This window comes from Haemaphysalis longicornis, unplaced genomic scaffold (genome assembly GCF_048455015.1).
Source record: "Haemaphysalis longicornis isolate Haplotype H1 unplaced genomic scaffold, Haemaphysalis longicornis Haplotype H1 scaffold_8, whole genome shotgun sequence".
In the NCBI taxonomy this organism is placed as follows: Eukaryota; Metazoa; Arthropoda; class Arachnida; order Ixodida; family Ixodidae; genus Haemaphysalis; species Haemaphysalis longicornis.
Genome location: NW_027526445.1, coordinates 138,133,432 through 138,157,907, shown reverse-complemented (window position 1 = coordinate 138,157,907; position 24,476 = coordinate 138,133,432). Strand labels below are relative to the sequence as shown.

The 24,476-nt window shown below is 49.0% G+C and overlaps 2 protein-coding genes across 2 annotated transcripts in view; one reads left to right on the top strand and one right to left on the bottom strand.

Moving 5' to 3' along the window:
* Positions 1–6,865, top strand: part of LOC144149701 (uncharacterized) — a 40,452-nt gene extending 33,587 nt beyond the window's left edge. The window contains exon 8 of the mRNA XM_077681352.1: positions 6,347–6,865. Coding sequence (XP_077537478.1) covers positions 6,347–6,790 — 444 coding nt within the window. The 3' untranslated portion in view covers positions 6,791–6,865. The remainder of the gene's footprint in view (positions 1–6,346) is intronic.
* LOC144149635 (uncharacterized) overlaps positions 1–24,476 on the bottom strand; it is a 377,896-nt gene that overhangs the window by 257,370 nt on the left and 96,050 nt on the right. The gene's annotated exons all lie outside the window — the stretch shown is intronic.

Below are 24,476 nucleotides of genomic sequence, written 5' to 3'. Positions count from 1 at the left end.
AAGAGGTTGTTGCATGGCGTGAACGACAGAAAACTGTCGTCTTTCAACGATGTTTGCAACGATGCGAGCAGATGCGTAGCCAATTTACCGAAAAATTTGTCAGCGCTCTCGGAACCCAATCGTCGCTGCCGCATTTCTGATCGCCTGCACTGGCAAACGATGCCATTGCCTCCAACACCACGCTACGGAAGCGACGTATACGCTACACGCGCTATACCCCGCGGCTGCTTCCTGATTCAGTCGGGTCCCGCATGAATGACGCCACAATAGTGACAATACCCGTGCTGTGAGCCCGTCCTGTTGAGGTGCACCCGGAGTGAACATACGCTCAGGTTACCGTGTCCGTCACGCGTGAGTGCAACACCGGTGGTTCACGAGAAGCGTTCTGATTGGGCCACTGAAACGCAAATGCGGAAACGTGTATTTCCGTGCACGGGAAGTGTCGCAGCACGGAACGGGCCACAGTACCCCACACCAAAACGGAACCCTTTGTTAGCGTCGCTGTTGCTGTTAACCTATGACAGAGCCCCGGTTTCAAAGAAGAAATCAATGCCGCTTTCTTAAAGGGACCCTGCAACACTTTTCCCAACTTTTTTCTGAATCTTAAATACTTCCAGAATGCTGTCAGCATAAACATCCAGCATTTAGAATAGGGCATCACAAAGTACTTCAGCCAAAAATGACCGCTCTATGCCAATCAGATTACGTAAACACTTGATCAAAGGATTTCTCTCTCTTTCGCGGAATTGGTGTTCATTGAGCGCTCGGATTACGTCATTAGAGCGATGTAGAGACTGTTTACCGTATTCCTTTTCATGTTGCAGATTTAAAAGCATTCGGTGGCCACTTCAAAAAGAAGGCCACAAAAGCAAAGCAGGAACAAAAGGCGGATCTGCTGCGACGAGCAAATCACTCAGTACCCGCCGCGGTGGCTCAGTGGCTAAGGCGTTGCGCTGCTGAGCACGAGGCCGCGGGTTCGATTCCCGGCCGCGGCGGCCGCTTTTCTGATGGAGACGAAAAGCAAAAACGCCCATGTGTACGAGATTTCGGCGCACGTTAAAGATCCCCAGGTGGTCAAAATTAATCCGGAGCCCTCCACTACGGCGCGCCTCATCGCCTGCGTTGCGTCGGCGCGTTAAACCCCACGATCAAATCACTCAGTGCCGTTTTGTGCTCGCGATAACTAAAGCTTTCACAGCGCTTCCAAACCTGAAGGAAAGAGTGATAGCGTTCATCGGAAGTATTGCAGAGTCCCGAGAAGGATGGTTAAAGCGCGAAGCTTTCCCCCATGCAACCTAAGTCAAAGACAAAGCCAAAGCCCAAAATCAAACTGCCTCGAGCTTGTCAGAATGGCGCAATAGGATAGACGTCGGCTTCACAACACCCAGGTTGGATTACGGCAACGGGAAGCGCTATTTTTTCTTGGGGCGTTCATTGTGTAAGTTGGCTTTCCTGCAGTGGGTTCTGGCGTAACGATAGACGGCACCAGTCAGGCATAGAAAGCTCCGCTTTAAAATCACGTTTTATGAAAACACGGGTTGTACAAAGCCGGGTCCCACAGGTCCAAAGTATACGTAAGCCTTCGTTAAAAAGACACCCTAGGGAGAGGAAACCGGCTTCGTTATAAGCGATACGTCGTTAAAAACGCGGACCACTTGCTCTCTATTCACCGCAGTGGAGGCCGCGATGCACTTCGTGTAAAGCGTGATTTCGAACAAAGCGATTTCTTCATGAAGAAAGTTTGCTGCACGCGGATGTATTGACTGGAACACTGATTGTAGGCGGGCCAGTTGGTGCATATTCCTGAGATTAACAGCGCGAAAGAACGGGACAACAGCGCTGTGTTTCTCTGTTGTCCCGTTCTTTCGCGCTGTTAATCTCAGAAAGGATGCATACTTTACACCTCGGCACCTCACAGTGTCGCCGGAGCGCGACTACGTTGAGCACACCATGTGTATTGCACGACCACGTTACAGGCCAGGCGAAATCTTCGGCAATTAGCGGACTATATGCGAGTAAGATTGGTAATTTCCAAGTTTGTCCATGCTGTACATTTAACTATGGCGACGTAATATGAAAAAAAAAAAGGCTGCCGACACTGCCACTCTTGCATTAACCTGCGCTGAGGTGTACACCAAAAGTAATCTGTAAAATCCGTCAATTGTTAACAGCGCGTAGGTGCGGCAATACAAAAGAAGGCAACTCAGTAAACAACCAGACTGTTCCTATCTGTAAAGCCTGAACTATTTGTTAACGAAAAAAAAATAAAGTGGGGCACCTGCCGGAACTTTTCTCAATACGTCCACTTCCTTTTATGAAGCAGAAAAATTACAACTGGGCGATATTACACAAGCTAAAACTTTCTAGTTGTTTTTTTATGCGTCAGCTCCCCTTTTATGAAGGGTAAACCGCATGACAACTGTGCGATATTAACTAGCGAACTTTTCTGCTTTTTTCCCCGACACATCAACTTCTTTTACGAAAGCGATAACTTAACACCGATCCGTACGACAACTAAGCAACACTACAGGAGCTAAAACTTTTTTAACACGAAAGTGTTTTATGTCTGGATACACAAAGATTTCACGACGTCATGTCCGTCACGGAAATGACGCCAGTGCAACCAAGCAAGCGGCCTATAAAGGGTGCACCCCTGCACACAGGGCCTTCTTGCGGGAAAGCAACCTTCAGTACTAAAGAGTACGTTATACTTAGGGTTGTTCGTTTTCGGGTTTTATATTTTAACACGAAAGTGTTTTATGCCGGGATACACCAAAATTTCACTGACGTCATATCCGTCACGGAAATGACGCCAGCACACCTTCGCCGAAGCGACCGCCACCAGGACGTCGCTCGCCAAGCACACCGACAAGACAGCCGCCTACCCGCAAATCATGCTCATTTCGCTGCAGATTGCACTGCATATTTCACTTTCACGTTTTACCGATTCCTATAACAGAGGTACCAACCAGTTCTTTTTTTTTTTAGATAAGGGCAAACGTTTGCACAACTTCTTCCATATTGTAATCACGTATGCAGCCGGTCGCCAGACAGCACAGGAAGAATTCCCCTCGTGCATACCCACACAGGACCACAGTAAAAAATTAGACTCAAGCGCACTTTGCACTTAAACTCGACAGAAAAGAAAATAAAAAATCCGATCAGTTGCAACGAAAAACATTAACTCGCGAAGTCTTTTTGCAACGCCTTCAAACGGTTTTTCAAGAGTTTTCTCTCTACCGCCTGCCTGCTGATTTTTCCATAATTGGTCGTCTTTCCAACACAGGCCTCCAGATTTAACTGCGTGTTAACTGCACTACGGATTAATTAACAGAATTAATTACGAAAGTAACTGCAGTACGCGTACAGTGCACGAAAGCCTGAGTGCACTTGGACACGCCTCGAAGCAATCTATTGCTTATACACTGGCACCTCACAATAAAGTGTGCCCTACAATTAAACTCCTTAACTGCAGCGCCACACGTGGTTTGAAAAGCAACACTGTCTGGCATGTCGATCGTTGCCTGGGGCATTTGTTACTCCTCCGCTCCCGCCTCCACTGTAGGAGATCCTTGAAAGCGATTTTTGCGTGTGAATGCATTGCGGTATCCTCCAATCAGCCAAGTCGAGAAAACATCTTGTGGAAGACAGATTAACAAAATACGGCTAGCATCCTTCATTTATAACCACCCGAAATCAAAAGGTTCTCAATTTATGTAAATTAGAGACTGCACGTAGTCTCGGAATTTTTCGACATTTTCTCACCTCCACTAGCCTTAAATTCGAGTTCTGAGGCCGGTCATCCCTAGTTAAGCAAGCGCCAAGGCTTGTTTGCATCCCAGACACAATTAGCGCCTCTCTTCTTGGAAAGCCTCCCTAATCAGCGGCTATTCAACTCGCGCCAAGTCAAACGCGCATTTCGAAAGCTTTCGCTAACACACTCTGCACGTGGACACGCTTCCAGAGCTTGGAAGAAAGCCGTCGTCTCAACTAAGAAAGAAACGTGTCGAAGGTCCTCGCCCTCATTATCGGAGCACTTTAAATAAATTTCTATTACATTAAAACGGCGCAACTGAGACGAACTTCGAAGAAAAGCCCCCCCGGCTTCTTGTCCTTCGTCTTCATTGCGCTGTTCTCACGGAATGTCCATCTAGAACCAGCTCCCCAGCTTCAATTGCTGGTTTTAAATGAAGTCGCCTAGTAAAGTGCTGTCCTCAGCAAAAACTGATTGACTGATTGTAGGGTTTAACGCGCCGACGCAACGCAGGCGATGAGGCGCGCCGTAGTGGAGAGCTCCGGGTTAATTTTGACCACCTGGGGATCTTTAACGTGCGCCGAAATCTCGTACACACGGGCGTTTTTGCTTTTCGCCTCCATCAGAAAAGCGGCCGCCGCGGCCGGGAATCGAGCCCGCGACCTCGTGCTCAGCAGCGCAACGCCTTAGCCACTGAGCCACCGCGGCGGGTTAAACCTTTTTCTCCCTTTCTCAGTTCCAGTATCGTTTGCGTGCTTGAATGACGTCACTCATACTATATCGCAGTTATTGGCCAACTTCATCTCAGTTTCAACAATAAATTTAACTCAAATGACAACAAAAGAAAAGCAGAGTGGTATCTGCTGCGACGAGCAAATAACCCACTGCCGCTATATATATACGCTAGCATTAACCATTGCTCTCCAATCGTATCAAAGAGCAAAAGAAAGAGTGAGGGCGTTTATCGGGAGTGCTGCAGGGTGCCCTTAGTTTTTTTTTTTTTTTTAAGCAGCAGACCCTGATTGTTTTCTTTTTTTTTTAATTGGCAAATGACAAGATTTACGATCTAGTTTTCGTAACTTCAACCCGAGGAAACAACAGCCGCCATTATTCATTCCACGGCAATCGTCGCTTTACGGGGAAGCATTTACGGGAAGGAAACCATCGGATGGCCGCAACGTTTCCATCGTTTTTTTTTTCTCACCACGGTGGTCAGTGAGGTATTTTGTGTACTAACGAAACAGACGGCAACACACGAGACATTATCGTGGAAGCTGGTCGTCTGCCGCCATACTCCAACACTTGAGTGTAGGCGAAGGGAACATGCATAACGATTTGTAACGCGATACCGCTAGCACAGAGTTGGTTCCTTGCGTTGCAAAAACAGGCTTGCAAATGCGCTATCAACACCAGCGAAGCTTATTAAAGGGACAGTAAATGATGTTAAAGGCCGAAATAAGGGAGAAATGCGGGTCATCATGAAAAGGAGACACAAAACACTGCGCTGTGTTGAGTCTTGCTTTTCTTCGTCACGCCGTGAGCACTGTCAAAATTCTAAGAGTTGTGGATACTAACTGAAAATTCTGGTATATGTACGCCATCGTCTGTTTTTCACCGGACTTGCTTTTTGTTGTGTTTTTTTTTTAACTAGAACAGCACGTTCAACACTACCATTTCCCTCGCACCATCGACTTCACCGGTTCGATTACGGCAGCTGTGACGTCATGCTGGAAAGTATACACGCGTCCGAGTTTCAAGTGCTGCGAGCCCTCAACCGCTGTAAAGTGCGCATAAGCAAAAGGGAAAAGTTTATATTAACTGCAAAATACGTAAAACCCGCCAAATTTGACGCCAACACATAGTTCGCCAGTATGACTTCCCTACAACAGTTGACAGGCGACCGTAAAAGACGCCAAGCATTTTCTATTTTCTCATCCCGAAATTCACGAATAAACTTTACATAAGTGGAACAAATTATGCGCTATTTTACCGAGAAAAAAAATTGAGCGGTAGGCCTGACCAATTCTCCTTAGGTCTTTTTTTTTTCTTGTTTTCTTAGCGTTCTTGTATGGTAGCTTGGAGCAAGATAGCCACTAAAGTGAAACGAACGGGTCAACGGAAAGCTCCTGAACACGGGGTTACCAGAAAACGATATTGGCCGCCCCTACCTCCCTTCCACGGTAGAGAACGAAGCCTCGGCGAAAGTACAGTCCGGCTGTATTTCTTGCCCTATAGCCTAAGCAGAGGGTAACCGTCCTAGCTACGAAAACTGCAACCTCCTCCTTTTATACCCACATAAAGAACGTTACAGAAAAGCCAAATACAATACCGTAAACCCTCGTTAAGAGGAAACCACTTTACTCAAAGTTTTTAACGGTCCCAAGGGCAGTGCAGGGAAGGTGAGTCATTCCCGCTTTTAACGAAATAACGCTTATAACGAAGTCAGTTACCTGTATTGAAAACTCCGTTATAACGAGTGTTAGCTGTATACATTGTTTCCGTTATAACGAGTGTTAGCTGTATACATTGTTTGCGAGACTCGAAGACTCGCTTTACTGTATACCAATACCGTCGCGCACTCGCGGCACGCAGGTTGGCGAGTCCACGTACCGCGACCTGTGTCGCATCGTCAACAGCACCGCACCTCCGTCGCACGACGACAGCGCGTTGTTCGCCGGCGGAGACGACGACGACGAAGAGAGCCGCGCGGACTCGTCGACCCGCAACCGCCATCACGTCGGGGCTTCGGCAACCGGCGGTGCCCGCTCGTACTACGGCCCGCTCAGCGGCTGCCTCGTGGTGCAGTCGGGCCACGACTGGTACTCCGGGTTCGGGCCGGAGTCCGCGCGGCCTCTGCTGCTCGACGGGCCCGGGGCCGACTTCCTCGGCGTGGTCGCGTTCGACATGGAGGCGGACGACTTCGCCGGCTCGTGCGGGGGCGCCAGGCACCCGCTCACGCGACAACTGCGTCGCATGCTCTGGCTCAAGGAACAGCGCCAGCCGGTGGACACCGTGGCGGCCGCGGACGCCCCGTGAAAAGCGTGAGACTGAGACTGAGACCAAGCCTGTCTCGCAGTCTCCGCCGACGTAACAAACTTGAAGGATCACCGCTTTTCCCTGTGGTACAGGGAGTTTGGAACATCGTTGTTTTGACGGCTGCGTATACCATGAGCAGGGAACGTGTATTACGTATTACAGTTGAGTACGTTTTCATGATAACGAACTTGCGCCTATAACGAACGAAGCTGGTGGCATCGCGACAGAGCGTGTGTTATGAGAGTGGTGAAATGTCACTTTTTACGTACTTGAAGTGTGACAGTCGCTTTAAGTGGCTCGACTTTTCGTCTTAATTGCTTGCGAATCGCGCCGCTATTATTTGATATTGTTTAGCTTGCTTGCTTTTAGCAATTTTGTTACCATGCGTATTATGCCGCCTGTGGGGCACTCACGCTTACAAAAATTGATAACAGTACATGAAATCTGATTAGCGGCTTCATAAAGTAATACATAGCCCAACGCCTCAACGGGAGATCAAAACGCAATACCGCCACGGTGGCGGGAATTCTTAATCAAACGGGGAAAAAATGGATTTCTCCGTTAGCCATACCTACAAACAGCATAATTCTGATAAATAACTCTTACTCTAAAATTACTTGCAAAAGTAATCTAATTAAAAGTCTGCTATTAAACCAAAAACTGCTTTTGTAACAAAAAGCTACAGCGAGGAGCACGACCAAACGCTTCGCCTACTTCAAGCAAAGCATACGCAAGGCTGCTTTCCTTTCGGAAGATTCGAGTTGTACATCTCTTTGTCGGCCCACCTCATCGAATAAAACGCTGAATTTTACATACGACGCTGGAAAACCCTTTCTACTTCAAATGTTTCGAACGGGCTGAATATTCAATAAAGTCGATGGGGCTCGTTATCGTTTTCCCAAGACTGCGCGCCGGTTTACGCGTAACCATAATTTAATGAAGCTCAAATCATATTCCAACTGTCAAGAAAAAGGGACGGGCAAAAAGAAGCCAGAGACCGGAGGTCACCGTTCCAAGCTGCTGCTTCTTCTTTCTCACTTTATTCCTCTTTCTCTTCTTCTACATTTTCTACACCAACATTAGTCTGGCCGTAGTCGCATATTGCCAGTCAAAACCACATGTACGAGTTTTGCTATCGCCCAAGTGAATTGTACGATCGCAGCAACGGCCGTTCTGCACGACCGACAACCGAGTTCGCCATTGACGCTGAATTGAGCGAATTGTGAAAGGAAACAGCGGCGCAGGGGAATGAAAACATCTTGTTCGTCGTGCATCGGCGGTTCCGCAAGGTCTGTGCTGTCATCACACAATACCGCACCGTGCGTATAAGGTAACGATTACGCTCCGCATTGCCGGCCCTGCGAAGTGCGCTCGCCGGGCCCTCGCGGTGAGGCGCCTTATCAGCGAAGACCAGGAGAGACTGCTCCAGAAAAGGAGCCCGAGTTACAGCAGCCCTAATCTCAATTGCCGTTGGCGCGAGACGCACAAAGCTGAAGGCAGCGCTGTAGACTGTATGCATGGGCTGATAACGCGAGCGTCCGCCGCGCGTGGCTGGTGCGATTCTCAGCCCACGCGCGCGTGTTCCGAGATGAAAGCACCGTGTATTCGTCGGGCGGGGGACTGTACCGGAGACTTGATTTATTCCCAGTGAGAGAGATAAGAAAAATGGGAAACAAAGCGGCGTCGGAATGAAAGCGACCTGTGGAGAGGCGACGAGTGTCTTGTATTACACGAAACCGTGGTACGAATTTTAAAAGCCCTCCACATATGCGCGGCGGTGCAACCAACGCCTGTCGGATGAACGGTGCCAAGAAAAAGAGCGTGAAAGCAGCTCTCGTGGTCTTTCGGTGCAGGAAATTTCAACCCGTACTCCTTAAACGGAGATATTCTCGCAATGAAGAAGCGTGACAGTTTAAAGGCCGACACAGCGGCATTATAGTGACAGTGATCTCTCTCTCTCTCTCTCTCTCTCTCTCTCTCTCTCTCTCTCTCTCTCTCTCTCTCTCTCTCTCTCTCTTCCCCCCCTCTCTCTCTTCCCCCCTCTCTCTCTCTCTCTCTCTCTCTCTCTCTCTCTCTCTCTCTCTCTCTCTCTCTCTCTCTCTCTCTCTCAGAATCAGTGAACTTAACACGGCATGTAGGCGCTTTCGCTGGTCGTCTGCGCACAGTGAGCGAGATCGAGACTCTGGCTCAGAATTTTCTATATGATTTCTTCCCTCCACTGTATTCATCGTCTTCCGCAAGCAGAAGGAAGGAATGGTGCACAAACACACGCACCAAATTTCACTTATTTCAATGCTACAAACAGTTCACAAAGTCCAAAGAGCGCCTACACAACGGTCGAGTCGTTTTTCGTGTGGTATTTTAAGTAAAAAAAGTTGAGATGTGATGGGTCAGTGTGGGGGTGTATAGAGCCGTTAATGTAACGCACAAACGTTGAAGGTAGCGAGATGATTATGGGGTAACAGTAAAGAACGAAGGTTCAATCAAAGCTGCCCTCCTCTCTGAGGAGCTTTGTGATCGTGTGGGATATATGAAATGCCCTTTGAAAATCCAATGTCTCCAAGGTAAGCCAAAAGGCGGTTACTTGGGATGAAGGGTAGACCACCTAAACACAATGACGGATGAACGGGAATCATGTGAGAGTAAAGTTCACGAAAGTGCATCTTTATTGCACTGTGTAAGTATACCGACATACCACTAATGCATGCATGACTATAAAAGGCGATGTCCACACCTGTCACATCGCGGTGGTCGTGCTCCATTTAGAAGGCGTGAATGGGTAGCATATGTACGACCTATCCGTAACCTGCACATGTTCACTTCTGTCGTTCTGTCGATTTTTTTCTGTGCAGACGTAGCTGCCTATTTGGGGGTTCACAGTGTATAGTTTTTTGTCCGCCTGTGTGTCCCCATGTTACTGTCAGCGTTCTCGTAGTGCCTTTCGAACGAGCGGTTTCAATTCAAGATAGGACGGCTACGGCTGTCCTACGGCTGTAGGAACACGGGACAAGCCTTCGTCTTGTAGTGTACACAAACGGGCTGATGATGATGTGTGACTGCGCGAAGACCACCAGCGAAATCGCCGACATGCAGTGTCACGTTCACCGATTCTGTAAGATAGAGACATGCCAACGCCACGCTGGTTCCTTCACTGCGAAAATATCTCGAATTCCAGTTCTTTTTTCATGTTACCCCCTCAAAAAATAAATAAACTGTGGAAAAACACCCGCTATAGCACATTTAAAGCCAATTAGAAATAAACAAACAGGGCTAAACACCCAAACTGTGGATTTTTTTAGCCAATCATTTAAGGAGTGCGCGGGTGCGAAGTTTTGCATCGGAAGATAACACGACAACGGTTTTTCTTGGCACCGTTCACCCACAAGGCGTCAGTTGCAACGCCGCGCACGCGTGTATAGGTTTTACCGTTCGTGCCACGCTTCCGTTTAAGACAAGGTACTCGGCGCCTCTCCACAGTGTCTTTCCACGCGAACGCCTTTTGTTTCCCGTTTTGTTATCTATCTCACTGGGAATAAATCAAGTCTCCGGTACAGTCGCGCCCGAAGAATACACGGTGCTTTCATCTCGGAACACGCGCGCGTGTGCTGAGAATAGCACCAGACACGCTCCTATCGATTCCACAGCGGGTGCTCACTACCCATTAGACAGTTCGCACACGCCCTTTTTTAAATCCCGGAGAAAACGCTCCACCGGAAGCATCCCTGCTCCAATTTTCTTCTTCTGCTATTCTTTAGGAGTCGTGCTGAGTCTTCCATACATCCCGGAGGGAACAAAGAGAAAGCGGCAGAGAGAGAGAGAGAGAGAGAGAGAGAGAGAGAGAGAGAGAGAGAGAGAGAGAGAGAGAGAGAGAGAGAGAGAGAACAATTTACAACTCATTCCGCTCCGCGGATAATACTCCAGAATGCCGAAAGGGGGCTCGCAAATTAAATTTCCGATAAACAAACAATCCTCCCCTTGCTTTACAGGGCCGCTCGTATGCGATAAAAAGCCGGACCTAGTTTTGGGGAAGTTTGGAACCTCGCATCACACTCCCTAGAGCGGCCAGTACGAATCGAGCCACCGGTCCGAGAGGAAGACGTGGAAATTTATCGGTATTTTACCGTACGGGCCAATTTCGGCGCATTCGGGCGCACGGTGGCCGCCTAGTATATACACCCGGGTGCTTCCGACCGCATCGCAAAACAGGCGCCAGCCGCGATCCGGTCATTATCGTACTGAGGGCGGAGTGGGCCCGGTGAAAGGTAAATTACAAGAGGGGAGAGGGAGGACTAGCAGAAAACATGGTCTTAGTTACCGCGCACAGCCCAGTTCGAAGCAGTCGTCTCAGAAAGGTGAAGTAAAAAAAAAAAAATGCCAGCCTCTCGTCTTCCTAGCTGCGAATGACGCCGAAGCACGATGCCGTTCCTGGCTCTCCTAATGATGATGATGATGATGATGATGATTCCTATTGGTTTCCCCTTTGAAGCGGGGTGATGACATGTCATCTTACCAAAAAGGACTAATATAAGTATATTTTACACTCTTGGTTTAATACTAGCGCTGCTTAGGGCAGGCACGACTTCCACACAACTCCCTCTTTCCCTCACCTGTCCTTTTTCCTCCCCTTTTTTCACCCCTCCCCATTTACTAGACGTAACTCAACCCTACTTTGCCCAAATCCTACTTTCATCAGATACTGACCCCTTTGCATTTCATCTCCTTTCCCCCACTCTCCCTCCAATTCCTTCCCTCCCGCTCTTCACATCTCCCCCTTCGCTCTGTCTTGCTCCTCCTCTCTTTCGACCATCTCTTCCCCTTACCTTGCCCTTCCCAATATCCCCTCCCTCCCTCCCTCCCACATTTAATTTCCTTACATCCTTCCCCTTCCCTTTCCTTCGCCCTCCTCTCAATCCTCTCACCCTCGTCCACAATCCTTCCTCTCACTTATCAACAACCCCTCTCCACTATAATTTCCAGACCACTTCTGAAAGAAGTTTCTTTTTTTTTTTTTTTTTTTGAGGCACTGCCCTACCTATGAGCCGTGGGTGGAGCTGCTGACCAGCTCCGACCTTTCACACCAGCGACCATTGGTGGAGAGGGCACGGATGGCCAGCATAGCCCAAGGCATCCCAGACTAAGGAAGCCTCCCACCGGGCGGGTGCCCTAACATCAGCTTAATTATTCATCATCATCATCATCATCATTGAGGCAGACGAAGCAAGTATAAAGAGGTCGCACAAAATTGAGCGCGCGCTTCCCAGAGTAACGACATAATTTATCAAGCACCGATAAATTGCGCATCAGTTAGGTTTATCGAGAAAGCATACTGCTTGCAGGTTATTCGCGCATATACGTTCTTACGTAGCGGCAGGACAAGCTACAAGAACGACAAGGAAGCAAGCGCAGCGGCCCGGCGTACGCACTCTACAGGCTTCAAAGCATCGTCGTAATAAGACATAGATGGCGGCCTTTACAGAGGCCATGCTTTGTGCGCGAACGACGTACGACCCAAAAGGAGGAGACCACAACGTTGCAGTATCATCACAGTGTTCAAAACGGTGCAATTTATCACCGAACCTCGTGTATTCCCGCTTCCATGAGAAACCTCCGTGTCCATCCGTTCCAATTCATAATTAAATTAACACCGCAGTCGCCCTTTCAGCCGATGAAATTGAATCGACCTTGCCGCAGCACCCGCAAGCGGCAGCGCGATGGGCTTTTCATACAGCCGTGCGTTTGTTGCTGGGGCAGTAAGCGATGGCAACGCGTGGTTTGCGGCAAAGCAGCAGCGCGGCCTCGTTTTCCTAATGAGCCTCGCGTGTACGCCAGAATACGCCGTTAAAAACGAGCCCTCTGCGCCGATACCGGGAGAAGCCGTCCCCAGCGCTGTTATTATCGGCGTCATTAGGGAATTGATACGGACGTCGCCCGGAAAGCGTCCGCGGAAGAAGACGCGACGTTACTGGCTGCTTTCCATTCTCTGTTTGTTTGTTCGTTTGGAAACGCCAGAACAGGCGTCCGGACCGCGCACTGCTGCTTCCGATGGCGAGACCCGCGGGAAGCCGAAATAGAAACGCGGGCGACCGACCAACCGCGACTCGAAACGCGATAAGCGCCGCAAGTTCGCCGCCGGCTTTTTTCTGTGAAATAAAGGGTTGCCTTTACATTCTTATGGTAATTTTTTGTATTTTCCCATGCACTAACAGCAAGCGGATCCAATTTTTAAAAATTGGCTGCGCGTCTGCCTTCCTTCGCTGCAAATGTCGTTGAAACACGACAGTCTTCTGCCTCTCCTGCCATGTGGAACCCTGCCCCCATGATAAATAAAGTGGACCTTGCTCCTTTATTTGAACTGGAATGTCTCCCCCGCGAGTATGTTCCCTAATCCACGCAGCTGCTTTCTTATCTCTATGTGTGACCCATAGCATACTTCTTTCCACACACCGTTGGGCTGCGGAATGTTCTCAGCTGCAGACGATATACGTGGCTGGAGATCTTTGGGAGAAGTTCTGGATCTGCAGTGGACGCAACCTGACTGATGATGATGATGGTGGTGGTGGTAGTGAAGAAGAATTTGCTCAATTCAACTGAATTTTCCTGACCTCACACTGCTTTCGCGTCATGTATCGGTACGTTTTGTTTCAGTTGTGCTTAAAATAGCTCGAAACAACGTCTCCTGTTATTGGTGTTTTTTTTAATGTCGCTTGGACACGTTGGTTTTTTCCCCCTCCATTTTTTTTATCAAACACACAGGTTCACCAAAACACCCTCATTTAAGAATTGGCGGGCTATCATTCCGAAATGATTCGGCGGGCGTTCACTGCGAACTTTTAAGGCAAAGCTTCACTACTTTTGTACATAGGTTTCGCGCGCGGAGGATGCGCAAGGTGACCTTTTGACCGGAGACACACCTCCGGCGACACACCCCTCGAAGCGCATCTAGTGATTCGCCGGGCCCGCTGTCGGCACTGCGCACAAGGCCCCCTTTTCAGTCGTTCTGCTCAACCATGAGCGGCGGTGGTCGAAGCGGTTGCAGCCGACCACCTCAGCAGCGTCCCACGCATGCGCCGAGAGAGGCGATGTAACGAAGCGCAAAGGGGTAGAGGAAACACTTGTGCCCCTCCAATTCCCTTCAAGTCGAACATTACCACCTTACCTCGGGACACGAATGCTTTAAAAGTTGACACGTAGTTCGACATCATTGAAATAGATCGGGAATTTAGTCTCGCATCACAAACATGCCTAGCGATCATAAATGCGCCAACATACAACCTTCAGCGGTCACGTTTGATTCCTGCCAAGCGAAAGAGCGGATTCACCCGCAGAGTGCCGGAAAAACACGGCACAAGGCGTCCACAAAGAACTCTGTCCCGCGACAACACCCTAACAACCTACTTAAGAGGCGGAACCGCGCAAGTCGATTCCGCTCGCTTCCCGTATATCCCAACGGGATTTAAAGTGGCAATCCTGTTACATAAACTGCTCCTGGTAAGGCTTACATCGGTCGCACTTACCTAAACTCGCCAATTATGTGCCAGTTCCTTACCGCCGAAAGATTCGGCAAAGATACTTAAAACTACGTGTAGAAATACGAAACCGGTATAATCCCGCCGGTGACATGTTATGCGGTAATGTTTCTACATGTACTAAAGTTGTTTCTGCTGGTACGAAAGAGGCCGGCAGCACAAAATACAAGTTTGTTCAATTTGAAGGAACTATAGCTTTTTTTACGAAACAGCTTGTTGATTTGTTGGTGTAGTATTTTTCAGAAGAAAAACTGCTCGTAAAGGACAGGACCAAGGACAACGTTACAGGACGGGCGACGTCCTGTCCTTTACCCGCAGCCTTCGGTAACTCACTCAGCTCCACCTCTGCCATGAAAGACGTTCTTTAACTGCAAAAAAGGCAAGAAATATAGAATATAGAACGCTTCCCAATTTCGCGATTTCAAATTTCACTCACTCACTCACTCACTCACTCACTCACTCACTCACTCACTCACTCACTCACTCACTCACTCACTCACTCACTCACTCACTCACTCACTCACTCACTCACTCACTCACTCACTCACTCACTCACTCACTCACTCACTCACTCTCACAGCGCGCCGTTTCACTCGCAGGAAAATTAAAGCCGTTCCACTCAATGTGAAAGCTGTCGGAAGTGCAGAGCAGTGATTCGCCATAATGGTCGGTAGTGCCGTTATCCGGTCATTGCTACCACCCAATGCGATTCAAATTTCCCGCCTTCGCAGTGCTCGCGCGCCCCCTGCCTGAAACTGCGCCGGCGGGAGTTCTGTTATTTTTGTGCTTGCTTTTCCTCCCGCAGGTGCCGGCGTTGCACGGCCACTTCTTTTCGCTTACAATCGTAAAAACCAACCCAACGAGCGTTCCTAACTAAATGAACGCGCGGGCGCTGCCTGTTAATTACGTATATTTTGCCTCAAATGTACCTGCAGTTTTCTTTGCGCCAAACAACGGAGAGATGTATGTATGACAATCTACAGCGGTGCACGAGTTCAGAACGCTTACGACTATGTAAACCGCTTCGCTTTCCAAGACTCTGGGTTACGCCGCTACGACGGAACGCCGTGTGGCTCTACTTGGGTCCAGCGAACGAGATACCGCGACAAAGCGAGCCGCTAAAGTGCCCTGCACTTAATAGAGCGCGAGTAAGACGTGCGAACGAGATTCAATCCACACACGGATTACTTAACCATCCAAAGTGATCCCAAAGGCCTCCGACACGTTTCCGGGTTTGGGGCCTAAAACGCGTAGAAAAGGCCGAGCCGAAACACCTTGCTTAGTCTGCGATGACGATGACGATAGCAGGCACTCGAAAGGCCGCGGCTTCAGCTACCTCGGCTGCGACAACAGAAGACACTCCGATAACGAGACGACAGTTGTGCACACGCAGACGCAAGGAGAAGTGTTCGGCATAGAAGGATGGCAGAACAAGTGCCGGTATCTGGTTCGAGGCCGCTCTTCTTCCACGCACTGGTTGTCCCTGTATGCCAGCGTTCGACCTGCTGCTTTTTAGCCCCTTCTTAAGCCAGACTCTCGGCGGCCGTTCTCTCAGGAGAAAATCCTGCGCCACTGCCCTTCGCCGTCATCTACGCACAAGGTGACAAATGCGACCCTGTGCTTCCTAAAAACGGCGGACGACTGTAGCACAAACGACTACACTCTATGAACTCCATGAACTCTCTAACGCTGGGCGCACCTCTATACGCTCTGTCCTTGCATTTCACCTTCGTCTTCTGTTTTCCTTTTTTCCCCATATCCCCCTTTCCCACGTGTAGGATAGCACACTTGGTCACAGCCTGGTTAACATCCCTGCTTTTTGTTTAACTTTTTTCCTCTCCTTTTGCTCCACAAGCCGCACTGGCTCAGTGGCTAAGGCATTGTGCTGCTGAGCCCAAAGAAGTGGGTTCGATTCCCGGCCACGGCGGCCGCTTCTTTGATGGAGGCGAAAAGCGAAAACTCTCGCGTGTTCGATATTTCGGCGCACGTTAAAGATCCCCTGCAGGTGTTCGAAAACAATCCGGAGCCCTCCACTACGGCGCGCCTCATCACCTGCGCTGCGTCGGCGCGTTAGAACTCCAGAATCAATCAATCAATCAATCAATCAATCAATCAATCAATCAATCAATCAATCAATCAATCAATCAATCAACCAATCAATCAATCAATTTCCTTTCTTCCTTTCTTTTATCATCTCCGCGTTTCACTATACTTTCATCGTACGACTGAAAGAGGAGATCACCTGCTTTGCCTTGAGGAGCGGTCCCTCCTTCACGCCACCTACCCCCTTTTTCACCCCCCACCTGCAAGCTCTGTCCCCCGTCCTGCACATCTCTATTTCACGGTATGGAAGTGCCAGCACACATCATCTCTAACACTCTGTTTCCCACCCAACCTACGAGTAGTGTGCGGGCCCGGCTGACAAGCTCCGACCTCGCATCCCAGAGGCGGCTGGCGGTGAGGACGGGCAGGGCCAGTGAAGCCCAGGGCCACCTCGACTAGGGGGCGCCCCAACATAAGCGCTTGCTCTGTTCTAAATAAAAGTTCATACTCTCTCCCTCTCACTCTCTCCCCCTTACACTCCCCCCTGATTGCGCTCCCCCCTGAATACGAGCCACCTACTGCAGCCTCCTTCTCCTTCCTCTGTTGCCCTCCCTCTCTATACCCCACTTTCTTTCCTCCTTTCCCGCTCTACACCCCCCCCCCTAATCATTTACCCACTTATTCCCAACGGGTGACTAACAAGCTAGCTAACAGCCTCACCAGTAACATTTCTGCCGATTCGAGTGAAATAATAACACTTTTGCCTCCAGAAAAGAAAACACTCGTTTTTAAAAGACAAGTGGTCAGAAGTAAGAAGCCGTGGATTCGGTCTCACTGGAAGTGACGGTTGCATCTCAAGAACGTTTCCGGCGGGGGATTTGAGGAGAAAAGATCGCTAAAACAGAAACATGGCCTAGAAAAAAAAAAACCAAACTGGACGGGTTGCTGCGAGTTCGTCGTGAAAAACTCCGCAAAAACAACACACTTTGGAAGAACGCACTCGCGTCGTCCATTCCTTCTAACAATAATGCGTTTGTTTTCGCGCAGTTCTTCACGAAGAACAGAAACGTTAAGTGTAATCACTATGTTTTCATTAGCAGGGAAAGAACACTCGAGTCCTATAAGCCTAATACCAAACAAATCCAGAAGCAGCAGCCGTTATTATTATTCGCTTCGCCCGTGCCTGACGACGGTGCGATGAGCCAGCTATATACGTATGCCGTGCAGCGGAACGCCGGAAACGCGAGCAGCTATATCGCAAAGACGCTGTTTCCGGTCAGGGAGGCGGGCACACAAGAACGCGCGGTATTATTATTACGCCGAGGTAACCCGCGTGGGAGACGACGAAAACAAACGCTCGGCTGCGCGGAATCACGAGACGACCAGCGCCAGGGCGACGACGACGACGACGACGGCGACGAAACGCAACACCCGCGCTTCCTCCGACCGCAGTCCTCACTCGTCGTGCAGCGCGCACACGCACACACGCACCAACACCATCCCACCACGTGACGGAAACTCCCATCCTCGCAAGCAGGTTAATGGGAACGCCGTTCGGAACGACTTCCCAAGCTTGCAATAGGATGCCCCGCTGATTGGACTGCGATGTAGTTGAACAAACGCAGCCGTATGCGCTCTCTTAACGAGATGATTTGTTTGGGCGAAGCAATTTGGAAACACGTTTGTCCCTCGGTATATTATTCCAGCCAGAAGTTAGAACTATTGTTGAACGGTACCTTTATATAAGCAGAACATGTCCAAACCAATAAATATGTTGGCAATGTTCACACTTATCCACATCATTCAGCACGAAGAAAACCCTGGGCAAATTTGGGGCAAGACATCAACACATAAGCGATATGTGCGTTGTTCTTTTAATTAAAAATACACGGCTCTTGCGATAGCAAAAAAATATATTCCTGGGCAAAAAAAAATTTTTAAGGTCGAAATACACTAAGCGTACGTGGCGCTACCTGGTGGCAGGTTTTCAAGTTCGAAACTAACAAAAGGTTACGTCGAGCAGTGGAACGCGGCGAAATCAAATAGCAGGCTTCTGCCGCGATTGTTGTGGGAGGAGCCAAACGGGAGCGGAAGAGCGTGGGAGCTGGACAGGAAAGGAAAGAGAAGAGAGGCATTTACGTAGCAGGGGCTGCAGAAGCCTACCGTCTTTCCACGACATGAGCAGCGAAGCGAGCGGATACGCGGCCAATTTGTTCTATTGTTTTTTTTTTCATCAACAGACACAGCGAAATCTACATTGGTAGGCCGATATGAGTACCACTGACAGCTCGTATATACAGTAAACGCTCGTTGAAAAAACGTCACTCTATTCGAAGTGTTTCATGGTCCCCAGGGCTTTGCGTAGGTAGCAAATTATCTCCGTTTTTAACAAAGTGTCGCTTATAACGAACCGGTTCGCAGTACCGAAGACTACTTTATAAATTGGGTTACCATACGTCGGCCGCTGACTCAGCAATACCGCTCCGTATTCAGCATTTCGCTTCGGCCTTAACTTTCCCTGTAAACCCTCAAACAAGAAGCTAAACTGAAAGGAGTTACATTGCCTCAATATATCTCAGGCTGAGTCTAGAATGCAATATCCCACGTGCATCGTTCTTTTCAGCGGATTTATGCCCCTTTTCCCACCACATTTTTTTGGTGGTAAAGTGCGTTACGAAACGCTCTTTTTATTTTGCCCACCATCCTCGCTGTCGCTGTCGCAGCTTAACCAGGCGCAATTTATTGGAGAAAAAGAAATTCTGGCAGGTTAGCCAGGCGGTAACCCAGTGCTACACTGCACTGGACTACACTACACCAGCGCTACCCTGCACTGCGGGAGTCGAACGGGAGTACGTTGAACTTTTATGTACGCTATACGAGAACAAAAAAAAAAGGCAATTGAAAACCGTTCAGTAGTTGAGAATTCGAGCTTTCAGTACCGAGGTAGCATCAAAACAGGTGTCTACCCAGCGTGACGTCACTGCAGTAGTTCGCGAGGTGGCCAAAAGGAGGAGCGTGTAAGTCGTTTCTTCGCTTCTTCCCACTTCCGGAATAAATTAAGGCCCAAAAAGTTCAGCACCCCGTTAAGTAGTCAAAAAGAGGAGTTGACACGAATTGAACTATAGCCCAATGCAGCCTCAAACAACAGCGCCACTAATTTACGTCAGCGTCCACTGCAGGGCGACGGAATGCAGCCGACTTTCGGTGATGACCGCTCACGATAATACCCCACGCAAGCAGCGACAAAGCGGACCGTGCAACACAGGCCGTTTTCCCGAAAGCGTCAGTCTTCCCTGTGCGGTTATTTTGAAAACCCGTGATGTCCACGCATAAATACGACAATACATTTCTCACAAAAATGTTCGAAAATCCACTCCCTGAAATGTTTGAGGGCCGTGTTGTTCACCCAAGGAGTTCATTTCTTTTCCCTCGTTCTCTGCGACATCAGTGATATCAGATAATCATTGCAATTGCTATCAGTAATACTATTGTCGTTGTCTCTTCCGGTGTTATTATTGTTCCACCGTTGTAGCGTTTGTTCCGTGAACAAGCAAAACGGAAGTACCGTGCCGCTCGCTCCCACTGCCCTTCACCGGCGAGCTAACGACCAGCCTGTCTAGTTTGTTTTTTCCCGCGGTACAGGAACAACAACATTCCCGGGTGTCTCGGAGGAGGAAGGAGCCTTATCACGCGCACAGGAGACGAAACAGGCGTCTCTGTTGCTCCCACGCGCCGTAATGCGCGTAACGCGCGACCGGATCTCGTTTCTCGCGCGCCGCCGAGGAAGCCCGGACCGGGCGGCCGGCGAGGTCCAGTTGATTCCGGCGCCCGGGGCGGCCTAACTGCGAAGCCCAGCCGGCTACTAGGGTCGTAAATCAGGGCCGACCGCAACACACCGTGGAGGGAGATTATAGCCCTTCTTGGCGACCTTTCTTTCCTTATACTTGGGCGGAGTCACCGAGGGAGAAGAAGCGAGCATCAGCTTATCGTCACCGTCGCTCATTGTTCACTCGCTGCAAGACGACGACACCCTTTTAGGCGAAAGTGCCTCACTGAGCGAAAAACATGCGCTGTTGTTCTCGTTTTGTACTACAGAAAGTTGCCGCTGCTACAAAAAATTAAAAAAAAAAAATTGGGCAGCTTTCATTAGTGGTGCGAGGCTGGAGAAACAGCGGAGCAGGGGACCGGCCTCGCTTCTTGCTGTTTTGCTAAGTTTTACTAGGTTTTGGTAGGCTTTGCTATGTTGTGTTAGGTTTTGGGATATTCTTGCCAGTCTAGGGTACGTGCTGAGGGGTGAGGCCACGTTTCGCCGGATTTTACAAGGCCGTTCTGGTCGGTACCCCGCTATGACAAGAGAGAGAGAGAGAGATTTTATTGAAATGAAAAAAAAACACAGAAAGGTCGGCCTGATGGTAGTATATCTGGCCAGCTATTCTGTGTGTGGGACGGGAAAGGAGAGGAAAGAGTGTGGATAGAGGACGAGAGAGATGAAGATGGCGGAGAAATAAATAAATGGCTATGTAAGAAGATGCCTATACCGATACTGCGCATGTGTTAAAGTTAAGCCGGACAACGGATTCCAGGGGGGGGTAAGGAGCTGGGTGGACAGTTCCACAGCTTTCCACCACTAGTGCAAGCTGCGCCAATTGTTTTTTTTGTTTTTTTTTTTTTTGGGGGGGGGGGGGGAAGGGGGGAGTTAGGATCCCAAGAAAGACTATCACCTTTAAAATGGTACAGTAAGAGGAGCGCGTATACGCACGCCCCTTGTGCTCAAACTGAAGCGCGCGCAAAAGCACGCTTCACTGTTATACTAACCCATCAGCAGTGGTGCACCCTTTACAGGCGGCGCAGTTTCTTTTCTCGGAAACGGACCAAGCTCCCGCTTAAACAGCTCCGCTGTTAAAAGCACATTTGCATTCGTATTGAAATTAGCGCGGGTCTCCAGAGCAGAATCCGAGCGCACTAATTACCACTGAAGCTACTTCAGCATGTTGCAGCGGTGGAACAAGAGTTAGCGTAACGTGTGAACGTGATGGCACGCGAGAAGAACAGCGCTGCACCCCAGCCACTGAGAAATCTTACTCTGGAGTAGCTGCGGCATCAGATGTCGACAGCCTGCCTATCGAAGTAATACTCTCTCTCTCTTCTCTCTCTCTCTCTCTCTCTCTCTCTCTCTCTCTCTCTCTCTCTCCATCTTTTCTCTCTTTCTCTTTACCTCTTCTCTCTATCTCTGTTTTCTATCTCTTTCTCTGTATCTCTCTTTCTGTGTCGATCTCTATCCCTCTCTCCCTTTCTATCTCTTTCTTCGATCCCTCTATTCCCTCTTGATTTCTATCTCTTTTTATCTCTCTCTTTATCTCTTGATCTCTATGTATCTTTCTCTCTCTCTCTTCTTTCTCTTCTATCTCTCTCACTTTCTCTCACTTCATCTCTACCTATCTCTCTTCTCTTTCTCTCTCTTCTCTCTTTCTCTCTCATCGACCAAAGTGGCAGTGAAGCAGCAGCATTCGACTGATAACGCGGAGGATGAAACCCGTTCCTTTTTTCGTAACTCGTCACACACCAGACGTTGGTGAACTGAACTAAGAATTCAAAAGAAGTATATTCTCAGGCATCGTTATGAAAGAAACAAAAAAAAAGAAAGGAAAACAGCGCACACTTAATTCAGACCGGAGAAGTTCCAAGTGCAACGAACGCCCGGCGGCTGAGCAGTAGCATCAGCAGCAAGGTGGAATCCTCACTCCGTCTTGAACAGCACGTACGGCCTTTGCACCCCCATTCATCCGAATCACGACCCTATTATTGCGCCCTGCCGTGGAGTACACGTTTCGACAGATACCGCGCCAGACAGCAAGAATATGAGAGAAAAGAAGGCGGACGTTGCTCTCCCAGCGCACCCACGCTGTTTCCTTTGTTTCAGGTTTGCTCCTGAAGCCGGCGAAGGTGGAGGGCCGCAATAAATGAACCGACGACGACACGACCGTAAACGCCGGTTGGGACACGCGCGGTCTCGCAATATATGCCGTATATAACCGGCATCTCGCCAGAGCCGTCACTCGCTCTCAGGAATACCATCTCTCTCTTTTCTTTTCTTTTTTTTTTTTTTTTCTATCCCTTGTCTCACTCGAGGCTATGTCGACGTCGTCGTCGCCGGTGAAGCGCGCCTTCGCTTTCTTCCCGTCAACGCCCCCTAGATGACATAACAGCCTGCATCCCTCCGTACAGATCTCCTAACGCAGCGCCGGAAACACGAGAACGAGAGAAGGATAATCCCGTGACCTCAATACAGCCACCTTAAGGACAGTTTTACCGTCGTACGGGCGGCCACGTTTTAAAAAGGCATCCTGTTGTCCTAGTATCGAGGCCTTCTAGAACGATAGCGGTGGTGTTACGTCCATGCGGGTTAATTCGCGGCAGGCAGCGACGGCGGCGCTATTTCTTCTTAATCGCACGGCCTCGACTTCGGCCCATTCATATACGCAAGCCGCCGCGTATTGTGGTCCGCGAAGTGTCAGCCGTGGCACGCGCCTGCTTGCGTAATGGGGGGCCGGGGAAAGTCGATGTGACAGCATTGTGCGGTGCGAACGCTCAACTAGTATGCGCAAGAAAAGCACGAGGAGAGATTACTGCGGAAATTAAACTCGGCATTGGGCGAAGAACTCCGGTGGCTGCAGGCAGGATATGCGGTGCAATACTATATATATATATATATATATATATATATATATATATATATATATATATAACAGAAATAAGGGTTGGCAGTCAAGAAAACCTCGGAAAGCAAAGGGGAGGTTGTGGTTGGTCATTGAAACAGATAAAGAATTTGGAAAGAAAGAAAGAAAGCGGAGAAAAAATGCCCGCCAGGTGGGATCCGAACCCACGACCTCCAGAATACCAGTCTGGTGCGATATATATATATATATATATATATATATATATGGATTGTCAAACCTTCAAGGACACAAATCGCAAACAAAGAACGAACCCGTGCGACGATTTTTCGCGCACTAAGTAAATGCATCTAGACGAACGATCTAAACGCATACTGATACGTGGTTTACGAGACAAAGGTACGCACTGCCGTACTCCTCCTTCATGACCTATTGTTTCATCTAGAACCGCTCCTTTCTCTGAATTTTCAAGTAACCATTGTGACAGAGTGAAAGTCCGCTTTCACGCACGCGGCCTGTGTCATACAGAGATCTTATCAGAGCTTCTCGGTCGACCAACCGATCTACGGGGAAGCGCATTAGTTTTTTGACAGGACGCCATCGGTCCCAATAAGAAAGCTGTCGCTTTAAAAATAAAAAGGGAAGGTAAGGAGGGCTCCAAGGACAGAGGGGAAGGCGAGGGTGGGTCAGCGACCACTTCGTTTGCCTTTTCTCGGACCTGGCTTTGCGTCCCTTAATAGGGACCGGGCAGCTGGACGGGTGGCGCCACCACTCGGCGCTCTCCTCGTCAGTGGAATGAGCCGGTGCATTGGACTACACAGCCTCCCGTTGTTTTTGTCGTGTTTGCTTCGGTGCTTTGTATGTTTTGGTGGCGTTGTGAGCAGACATGTGAGATGAAACGAAGTCTAGACAGATGTTTTGGGTTCTTAGATGCAGTAATGACTACGTAAACTTGTCGGACGCGTCTAAAGTTGGGTATCGGCTGCAATGGCATGAGCGCTTTTTGCAGTGATCTGCGCTTGGCTTTACCCGTTCTGAGTACGAATAAAACTACTATTATTAGTATTATTTTCTTCTTAAATGCACTAACAGCTACGCAAACTTATTGGATGCTTGTAAGGTTGGGGAAGGGCTACATTGACACGAGCGCTTTTTGCAGCGCTCTGCGCCTGGCTCCGCGTGGTCTGAGTAGGAATAAAACTATTAGCAATATTAGAATTCATTTTACCACTTTAAATTCACTGGTTTCAATGACTACGGTTTCCACGCCAGCCTTAGCGCTGGGATACCTCGATACGTGTGCTTTAAATAAAATAATCCATACGAGATGGATTACCGTGTAGCCGTAGAAATGTTGCTGTAGTTCTATAACCGTGAGCTTTGTACCTTCGGTTTTGGTGAGCGACACTGTGACAGCATGGGAGCCTGAAAGCCGAAGTGGAA